This window comes from Camellia sinensis, chromosome 2 (genome assembly GCF_055761805.1).
Source record: "Camellia sinensis isolate YWXY chromosome 2, ASM5576180v1, whole genome shotgun sequence".
In the NCBI taxonomy this organism is placed as follows: Eukaryota; Viridiplantae; Streptophyta; class Magnoliopsida; order Ericales; family Theaceae; genus Camellia; species Camellia sinensis.
Genome location: NC_138962.1, coordinates 53964556 through 53975195, shown reverse-complemented (window position 1 = coordinate 53975195; position 10640 = coordinate 53964556). Strand labels below are relative to the sequence as shown.

The following is a 10640-nucleotide window of genomic DNA, read 5'->3' as shown; positions in this document are numbered from 1 at the left end:
TAATAAACAGATAGAAATTAATGCTAATACTAATTTTGACATAGAATGTTTAGAAGCAGAAAATAAACAGTTTAAACAACAGTTAGAACAGTTTCATATCAAATACCCTTTAAAAGATAAATTGGTTGAAGAACATATGAACTCTTTAGAATTAGCCAACCTAGTTGATTCTCAACCCTTTAGTCAGTACTCTCAAGCACAGTCAGATAATACATATTTACCATTTAATTACCCTGTTATACCCAAGCCAAATTTAGTTGAGATTTCTTGTGTAATTAAATTTGTAGAAAAAACCCTTATTATAGATGTCATGATAGATACAGGAGCTAGTAAATCATATATTGAACAACACATAGTCCCACCAGGATGGAGCACAGCTTTAACAACCCCAGCTTTAGTCAGCATAGCCGATGGCACTAAACAGACATACGCACATTGCATCAATAGAGCACAAATTAATTTTCATCACATAGGATCTCGAACTCAACATATAGAATGGTTTCCTTTTCCTCAAGTTTGGATTGGGAATACTCGACAAAATCATCCTTTCATCTTAGGACCTAACTTCATACTTAAGTCTACAAGGCGGCATGTTTATCAGCCAAAACAACATCAATTTCTTCAAGCAAACTGTTCATACATCCACAACATATGCCCTTAGCATCATTGCCCATTCATCAGAGTTGCGTGCGAAGCGTGGTGGTACCATAGGAGTAGATTTTGTTCCCGCTAGTTTTTTATTTCCTAGTAAAACCATTTTTCCTGAACTAGCCCAAAAAGTATATACCTGATGAGATAGCAAGTTACCAGAATGGAAAGGAATAAGATGTATCCCAGCCAAGCATAAAATGTACCGTAGAGGAACTTCAACATTTCCAAGGTATCCAAGACTTCTCAATTGGAGACCCTGGCCATGCAGAAAATTTTCACTTAGAGATCAGCTCAATAAATGGAGAAAATTTGCTAATAATCCTCTATTAGCGTATAATGGAAATTATGGGCATCTAGTTTGCGAAGATAGAAATCAGAAGATATACTATAACCTAGCTACTCCAGGTCATCCCTTTAACAAAGAAATATTCGTCGATGAAAGTCAGTATCCCAACTACTAACATAGCGTCTCTCATGAGTCACCACTAATGGGAGAAGATGACCAAGATAACCAATGAGGAAATAAACCATATATGGGAGAAGATTTTTACGACCAACTTTCAGCAGCAGATCTTGAAGATCTTTCAGATAGAATGTATGGGTAAAAATATATATATATATATATATAATTTTTCAGCCCAAAAAAGGTAAAATATAACAATATTTTATTTTATTTATTTAACCTGTACCAACTACTAGTGTACATACAAAAAAAAAGAGGTTGGCTACAAACTAAAGGATATTGTTGGGTTCATGAGAGTTCATTACGAGTCCTGTTTTAATAATTTAAACCATTAATATGTAAAAATTATTGAGTACTATACACTTAAAAAAAATCACATTAATCGAATATCAATAACTATGTGATCAAATCAGTTTTATATAAACAAAATGAACTGTAAAATAATAAATGGTTGACAGAAATCTTATCCGATGAGATGACTATCGATATTTGATCAATATATTATTTATAGACATATAATACTCGATAAATTTTACATATTAAATAATTCAAATTATCAAACGAGACTCGTGGTGACCCTCCACCGATCTAACAATATTCTCCCGTCCGATCACTTATCGGAAGGAAGTCCAGCCCCCAAAAAAACATGCCTCGCTTGTCGCTTACAAGCCACTGATTGAAGACTAGCTGGTATGTGTAGTATTTAGGTAGACGAGTGAACCAGGGCCGGCTCGTCCGATTCCACACTGGACTCAGTTAATACTAGTTCTGGTTTGTCGCATAGTCGGTTATTCTCTCCATCCGCATCATCAAACCCTCCCTCACCCCATTCCCAAATCTCCTCTCTCTCTCTACAATCACCAACAACATCTCCTCTTTCCCCTTCACATTCCTTCCTTTCCCAAGCCACCATGAAAATTTGAAATCAGTTTTCTCTCCATCCAAACACCCCCCCCCCCCCCCCCCCCCCCCCTCAAAAAAAAAAAAAAAAATGTCTCACGCAGTGTTCCAAACGGCCCAAATCATGCCAATCAATACCCAAACCATCCCAACCACCAAAATCTTGTCGCCAAAACCCTTATTGCCCGTTCACACCCCCGTTCACCGGCTAGTACCGGTTTCCGGTAAGCTCCTCCGCAAGGGTTTGGTTGTGAAGGCTTCGGCGCCGCCGTCTTCGGCGGCGGAGGCGGTTGACGGAGACGTTATAGCTGGATTGGAACGGTGTTTCAGAGCATCGCCGCCGTCTGAATCGTCGTCGTCATCGTCTGCGATGTTCGGTCCGGTTATGAAGGGAGAGTACGGTGCTTTTGGTGCGGTGACTTTGGAGAAATCGAAGCTCGATATGACGCAGAAGCAAACCCAATCAAGTCCTGAGGTATGTGTTCTCTTCTTGCTTGATCACTTTCTGTTTGGCTTCTGAGAAAAGTATGGAATTGAAAAGAAAGATAATTCTGCGAACCTGACACATCAGGTTGCTGAATTGAGTTTTTTTTCCTTCGTTTTCTGGAAGAAATTAATACAATGCTTAATTTTGGATGCAATCTTGTATTGTTATTTAGTTCTTGAAATTTACGAGCTACTAAATGGAGTATTAGGGCACAATTATTGAGGAGTTCTTCTACTGAGTATCTATTGCTTCTTGTCTTTGTGGTGATTTCTTTGTAAGGCTACTCTTGGATGCTCTGTGTTAGTGTTTACCCTAATTGCCAACAGTTCAAAAACCATAATACTCTTGCATATTGAATGCGAGTGAAGAAAGAATGCTGAAAAATCCATTTGGTTGAATTTGAATATGTGGTACATGGATAGAAGGATGGATGTGGATTGGATTCCTTAATTTGCCATATCCATCTTCTTATTGGTGAAAGCAACCTAGCTTTTTTGCACGTGTGCGGTCTGGTTCACCATTTGTCGTTTCTGTGTTTTTCAAAATCTCATGGCTCTCAATTGTTGGATTTGGTGCGGGTGGCTAGCAGGCTTCATGTGCTCTCCCAACGTAGTGAGTGTTGTCAACATCTTACGAAACAAGATATAAAACTTACGACACCATATTTTTAGAGATAAATCGATGTGTATTGATTATACATATCTTAAGTTAATTTATCTTACGATACATTTACTATACATGATGCCATCTATGATACACGATACATGAATACTTAAATTTCTTTAGCAATTTTGAACAGTAATTGAACTTGTTTTATGTAAATTAATATTATTAGAAATTTTCATTAACTTGGTAAAAAAATATATTTTTTAGATGAGAAAGGTAATTGTTTTTTTGGTCTAGTCTTTTTGACAAATAACTACTTGTCTGATATTAAGTATATTGTGTTATTGGTTTATATCTACTTACACAGTTTAAGCATAGACTTTTCTGCCTTGAATAATCTATTTGAGAACTTAAAAATTATAAATTAAATATTGAAACCCAAATGGTGAGTTAAGATAATATGCAAACATGTTACAAAATTACTAAGAATGAGAAAAAAAATTGAGGGCAAGTTTGATTCGAGGATATTATAATATACTAAATTGCTATATTTTTTTTGTTATGCATATTTTAGCTTAATTTTGCATTTTATATCCTTTAAGTATTAATGAATGCATATCTTTATTTCAAGAAACCTTACTTTTGCCATTTAATGATTATACATTGTTTAGTATTTTGTTCTCACTATATATTTGTGTTTTGATAACTATATATATTTAAGTATTTTTAAAGATGTAAAATCATATGATACATGACAATTCAAGAAAAAAGAGAAAAGAAAATACACGATTCGTATCCCAATTTGACAACCATGGTCTTTAAGCATGAGCGGTGGATATATGAACTTATAGTCTCTAATCATGAAGGTGGCATTGGGTATGCAAAAGAAAATTGTTAATGGAACAGTTGGCCTGATGGTTGACTTACCCTTGACCTAGTCCCTTTTTCGAATTACTCAACGATTTGAGTTTTAGAACATTGATGACATAACAGTCCTCTGCAATGACGTCCACAAATTCCCTATACATGATAAACTTGAACTGAATTGGGGACTTGACTTCAAATAGAATTAAGTGGAAATGGATTCATATAGCTGACCCCAAGTAATTGGGATAAAGGCTTGTTGAGTTGAGTCAAGCTAAGTATATGAATATATGTAACACAAATATATATAAATATGTTAGTTGGTGGTTGAGTATATGACCAACACAGAAATTGAAAACATGACAAGTAAAACCTAGTTAAAGTCGAGGATTAGAATTTCTTCAGTCAGCTTGAAAATGGAAATTTTTCTGAAACATTATGGAAACTGAGAAAAAGAATTGGCAATGTAAGGCTAAAGTCTTATATAATGGTTTTTGGCTCCTTTCCCCTCAAAACCATTTATAGTCTTGGAAAGCTAGTAATGTAAGGTGGTTTATCTACATATTTTTGGTCTCTATTTTAATTTGTAATATAACAGTATGTAGGTATTTATTGCAATTTGAATACTCAGGTTAAGGATGCCCTTTTGTTTTTTAAATGAAGTTTATCAGTGCTCGGGTTGGTTTATACCAACTTATTTCTTTTTAATTAATCTTCAATTCTTGATGGAGTGACTTGTACTTTTGGAATATCATAGACTGCACTTGGAGGCGGCGGTGGTGATATTGGGAAAGGTTTAAGCCATGGTGGTGGTGATGGAGGCGACGATAATGGTGATGATGATGATTACTTTGATGACTTTGATGATGGAGAAGAGGGAGATGAAGGTGGATTATTTAGGAGACGGAAAGTTTTTCAAGAGGTTAGCATACACAGGATACACAAATGCATATTCCTTTATTTTTTTTATTACCTTTTATCGTGTTTTAATTGATGTTTCTCAATTACTTCATGTTGAATAATTATTAGTGTTATGTTTCCAGCTTTTTGATAGGAAATTTGTTGATGCGGTATTAAACGAGTGGCAAAGGACAATGATGGATTTACCTGCAGGACTGCGACAAGCGTATGAAATGGTGAAGTGTTTTTCCTAATCTGTACATTTGCATTAGAATTATGAGGCTGGATTCTGATGTGTGTTGTTGCGTCCAGGGTTTGGTCAGCTCAGCACAAATGGTAAAATTTCTAGCAATCAACGCCAGGCCAACCACAACTAGGTTTATTTCTCGAACACTTCCTCAAGGAATGTCCAGGGTATTCATTGGAAGGTAATTTCAAGATTCTTCATTGACATTTGCGCTAAAATTACTAGTCATATTTTCCTATTCTTTGAATTCTTTTTACTATTGGCATTCATAATACACAGAATACATGATCTCATCTGGAATATTCTTCTCATTTCTGTGATTCAAATTTCTATATGTTAGTCAAATTAGCATACAAGGTATTATCACATTTTCTTTTTTTTAAAATACTTTTTATCTATGCAAAATGTGATCCACTTACTGTATTGTTTGTTATTGTGATTCTAGAATGGAGGTTTTGTGAAATATAATTTGAAAGGAAAAGGACTTGTATTGTGGTGTTGGTCTAGAAAATTTGTACATAGAACTGGCTAATTCATAAGTGTGATAGCTGGACTGCTACTTACTGAAAACCTTGAAATTTTGGAGCTTTCTTCTTGGCACATAATTGTACCAAAAGTTTATGAACTTGTTGATTTTGGAGTGAATTATGATCTATATTTATCTTATTTTCCCTTTCGATTGTCTTTAAATAAGTTGGAAGTGTACTTTTTGTTCATTTTCTGTAGCATTATACTTGAAACCTCCCAGCTGGTGGACTAGGAAAAAGTGACAAGCACCATTTGTTGTAATAGAATGTTGACTGAAGGAACTATATCACCGGTATGAGATGAAGCTCATTCTATCGAAATACGTGCAGGAGCAACATGAATATCATTCAAGCAGCCATGAAATTCATAAGTGATGCTAGTCAAATTAAAGTCATGACCCATTTGAGAACCTGGGTCTGCTTTCTCATGATATAATGATAAGTCCATAGGGTATCCACAAATCAACTCCTGCAAACACACAGCACAACATGCATTAATGATTATCGACAATGATGTTCCAGCAAGAAGTCGATGACGGCTGGTGCTGACTGATCCTTGGTATTTGACTAGTCCGACGATGATAAACTATAGTAGTGGCGATGACAGAAGAAGCAGCGACGTGGTAGAAGCTTCCAACAGATTTTTTTGTTTTGTTTTGGGGATCAAATTGTCAATGCTCAATGAAGGAAGCTTTCAAATTTGATTTTGACAATAGTGACGTTGGTTCGAAGCAACGAGATCGTATTAAGAAAGCAACCACATTGTTCAAACAGAAATCATGGGTCTATTTGGCTCTGATACCATTGATGTAGCACCACAAGAAGAGGAAGAATTAAAGAAGAGGAAACAAGGAACCACTCCCAAGCAATATCTCTCAATATCAGTTATTCAAAAATCATATTATCTAGTCTCTAAAATCAATACATAAAAACCATATATATATAGACATAAGCACTATCTAATTAATAAACCAAAAGTAATAAGAAACTAGCTAATAAATAAATAAAATCCTATTAAACTGTAATTTCTAATAATACGAAATTTCTATATTCTTCAATTTATTGTCATCCAATGCCTTTCTGATCCTCATCAGTATAGCTGTGTACATCTGATTCTCTTTAGACCCGTCAGTGTCGGGGAGCCTTGTGGACTGGGACTGCCATTAATATATGATTCCGTTTTCCGATTCCAGGAGTCGATTTTTTAACGACAATGTCATTCTAAACTAGTCTTGATGGGATTTTAGAAATTTAGGAAGTTCTAGACCGTAAGTATCACCCATATTACTGTGCAGGTTACAGAAACTTCAGAATTAAGTATTCATTTATTGACTTTTCTGCAATAAGGAGACGGAGTGTTAAAGCACTGGAAACTAATATTATGTGCCAATATAATCTCAGTTAGACATTTCACCTTAGTGATGGGATATCAAAGAAGGGTCTGTCACTTCTTGAAATTACTGCCAAAACTGGACCTGCCGCAAGGTCTGGATTCATTTGCATCTCATAACAACATCCATATGCAATTGTTTTTTTGTTTTTATCTGCAGCTATCAAATGATAGATTGCTTTAATGCACATTAAACATTTTATTTGCAACTGAGTATTTCCTTGTGTTATTCATCTTTGTTTGTTTGTGCAGGATGATTGCAGATCCTGCATTTTTATATAGGTTTCTTATGGAGCAGGCTGCCACAATTGGCTGCTCTGTTTGGTGGGAGTTGGAAAATCGTAAGGGAAGGTAATTATTATTTTGGAGAAATATCAAATCAGTTGAGGTTTCAAAAAATAATTACAAATTAGTAAAAAAAATATTAATAATTAAAATTATAAAACTTTTTCATGTATTTGTAATTAGGGTTGCACATGAGCTGAGCCGAGCTTTCGTATGTTTGAGCTTGTTTATTAAGATTTTAACGAGTTCGAGCTCGAGCTCAAGCTCAATGAAAATTCAGCAAACTGAGTTCGAGTTGAGTTGGCTCAGGCTTGATTCTAGTTCGAGCTTGAGCTTGTTCACGAGCTAAACAAATTATAAATTTATATTTGCATATGAGACTAAAATTACAATTAAAATTTTGATTATATAATTATATACACAATATATACAAACATAATAAAAAAAAGTAATATCTTACTAAAATAATAATATCTACCACCAATATTATATAAATTTATTATCTATAGTTAGCTATTATTTACATATAAATAAATTTAGCTATTATTCACATTATTTAAATTTATAAATAATATATTTATCTGACTTTTTATACATATTTTTATATTATTTAATATATTTTTGATGACCGGGTGTTCAGGCCAGCTTACGTGCACTTCAACCCAGACCCATGCAAAGCACCCCCCACGTGGATCGGGCAAATCTTGGTAGAGGGCTCTGCCCCAATGAGCGGATTGCTTCTAATGAGAGTTAAACTTGAGATCTATAGGGAGCCCACCCCTAGGTCCCAAGTTGCACCTACTAGGCCAATCCCTTGGGGTTTACATTATTTAATATATAATAATATATTTATTTTATTATTTAAATAAATGTTAAACGAACAACTAACGAACCAAGCTAATGAGCTGAGCTTTCGAATGTTTAGGCTTGTTTATTAATATTTTAACGAGCTTGAACACGATAAAAATTTAACAAACTGAGTTCGAACGAGCCTTTATTGAGCCAAACTCGAGCTTGTTCATGAACAGCTCTGTTCATTTGTAGCTCTGTTCATTTGCTGCCCTATCTGTAATTATGTTCTGAAAGGTCCACTCACCTGTAATTACTCCTATTCTGACTATGAAGATAGAAGTAAAAATCCAGATTATGTGTTTATTTACATACATTGACTTAATAATTTTTGCTTTACCATTATGATAGGATTAAGCAGGAATGGGATCTCGCCCTCATTAATGTTCTCACTGTAACTGCGTGCAATGCTATTGTTGTGTGGTCACTTGCTCCTTGCCGTTCATATGGACACACATTCCGATTTGATTTGCAAAACACATTGCAAAAACTTCCGAACAATATATTTGAGAAGAGCTACCCGCTTAGAGAATTTGACCTGCAAAAGCGAATCCATTCTTTTCTTTACAAGGCTGCAGAGTTGTGTATGGTCGGATTTACTTCTGGTGCAGCGCAAGCTGCTTTGTCAAATCTGTGTGCCCGTAAAAAAGAGGGAAGGTAAACAATGTTCTGTGGATACATTTCTTTTTTTATCTTCTTATTTGTTTCATTGTTATGTTTTAACATTTTTGAGTATCTTTTCCAATTTCCATTCACTTGATGCCTTTTTGGTTTAAGTTTCGGCAATCATTATGTTATCTGGCAGGTTGTCTGTTACAATTCCTTCTGTGAATACTAATGCACTTGGTTATGGGGCTTTCCTTGGCCTATATGCAAACCTGCGGTATCAGCTGCTATGTGGAATCGATAGAGCAATGATTGATTATTTTGATGTTATTGGAGTGCCACTGGTTTTCAGTACTGCTTTAAGGTTTGTTCTTTCCTTTATAATTAGTAGTCATTGTTGTCAAATTGCGAATCGAGTTTTGAATTATTTTGTTAAAATAGTGAATTTTGAAATGTAAGATTCACTTTTTTTAGCAATATATATACATAAAAAGTACGCACAGTGTTTAAATTGAAATAAATATCAATATAACTAAATTATATACATGTATATACATATAAAATCGCATATATTAACATAATTAATTGATCTCTTTTTTCAATTTTGCCATAACGACGCCGTTCCATGTTATGCAACCAGAATGAAATTGCAACTAATTGCAATTGAATTGTAAGATTCATTTAATTTAAGATTCAATAATATGAATCAAATCATTTTGGTTGAAACTCTTATCGAATCATATGAATCGAATTGTGAATTGCAAGATTCTAACAAACATAGTAGCAGTTTTTCTTAAAGTTAACCCTGATTATGGGTATGGTAAACGTTGGGAGAATCCCATGTTCAACCCTCAAAACCTTTTGGCTCTAAACTAATATTTTCTTTTTCTGGTCACTCCCATTAGATATCAAGTTATTGTGTAATGGTGTTCCGAAATTTCTGCAGGATTTTGAATGTTCAATTAGGAGAGAGATCCAGGCTGGCTTGGCTTGGGGTAGAGGTGGATCCGCTAGCTCATTCAGACGACCTCTTACAAAAGGCATATAATAGACCATCCGAGCCTGCTAGTCAGCCTTCTTCAAATTGGTTCATATCCAAGAATGCCATAGTTTCAGGGCTTGGGCTTCTCGGCATCAAACAAGGGCAAAGCGACTCTGCTGCCGAAGGGGAAGCGCCACCTCCCAAGGCTCGGAGAAAGAGAGTTGTCAGGAAAAAGGTAACTGCAGGTTCGGCATAGCTACTTTATACTAGTTGGTAGCAAATTGTTCAATTTTGTAGGCCGATTATGCAACTTGAACTTGATTTGCCATGAGAAGTTGAAGCAGCTAAGAGAGATGGCATTTTACAAGGAACAATAACTGAAATGAGGAGAATATTAGATAAGATTGCCCAATTTTTTTGCCTCTTATTATTATTATTATTATTATTATTATTATTATTAGATTAAATGTGTTTGTATCATGATTAGAAGTGTACTCTTATGTTTGAAGTTGAAGATCATCTCAATTTTTGTCTAGTTCATAGGGGTGTTGAATGACAAACTAGCGAACGTAAAATAGTTTTTTAATTGCATCTAATTTCTTGAGTCTTTTGTGAGATAAAAAATGAAATTTCTGTCGAAGCTATTGGCTACAGTGGTGTCAAGAACCTAGGGTTTTATTTTATTAATTAATTTAATCATGTGCATTTCTAATTATAATAAAACAAATCCAACTCTCGGTTGGTAAGCTAGAAAGATTAAATGTATTCTTATATTATATAGTGATTTGTAGGCAGTTGTGAGCATTTGTACATATTCATTTGGCTCTATTATAATAATTTTTGACTTTTTATTTAAAATGTATAATTGACAAATTAAACCTAA

At 34.6% G+C, this 10640-nt stretch overlaps 1 protein-coding gene across 1 annotated transcript; it reads left to right on the top strand.

Moving 5' to 3' along the window:
- Positions 1 to 1754: 1754 nt before the first annotated feature.
- Positions 1755 to 10292, top strand: LOC114264301 (plant/protein, putative (DUF3411)). The gene is made up of 8 exons (XM_082914435.1): positions 1755 to 2489; positions 4729 to 4893; positions 5015 to 5107; positions 5184 to 5299; positions 7288 to 7386; positions 8521 to 8826; positions 8975 to 9139; positions 9722 to 10292. The coding sequence occupies exons 1-8, from the start codon at positions 2106 to 2108 to the stop codon at positions 10011 to 10013; spliced, it is 1620 nt and encodes a 539-aa protein (XP_082770561.1). The 5' UTR covers positions 1755 to 2105; the 3' UTR covers positions 10014 to 10292.
- The last annotated feature ends 348 nt before the right edge of the window (positions 10293 to 10640 follow it).

Coding starts and splice junctions, on each gene's coding strand:
- LOC114264301 (XM_082914435.1), top strand. CDS start 2,106: ATGTCTCACGCAGTGTTCCAAACGGCCCAAATCATGCCAATCAATACC. Junction 5,300..7,287: donor TCCAGGGTATTCATTGGAAG/GTAATTTCAAGA, acceptor TTGTTTGTGCAG/GATGATTGCAGATCCTGCAT. Junction 8,827..8,974: donor GCCCGTAAAAAAGAGGGAAG/GTAAACAATGTT, acceptor GTTATCTGGCAG/GTTGTCTGTTACAATTCCTT.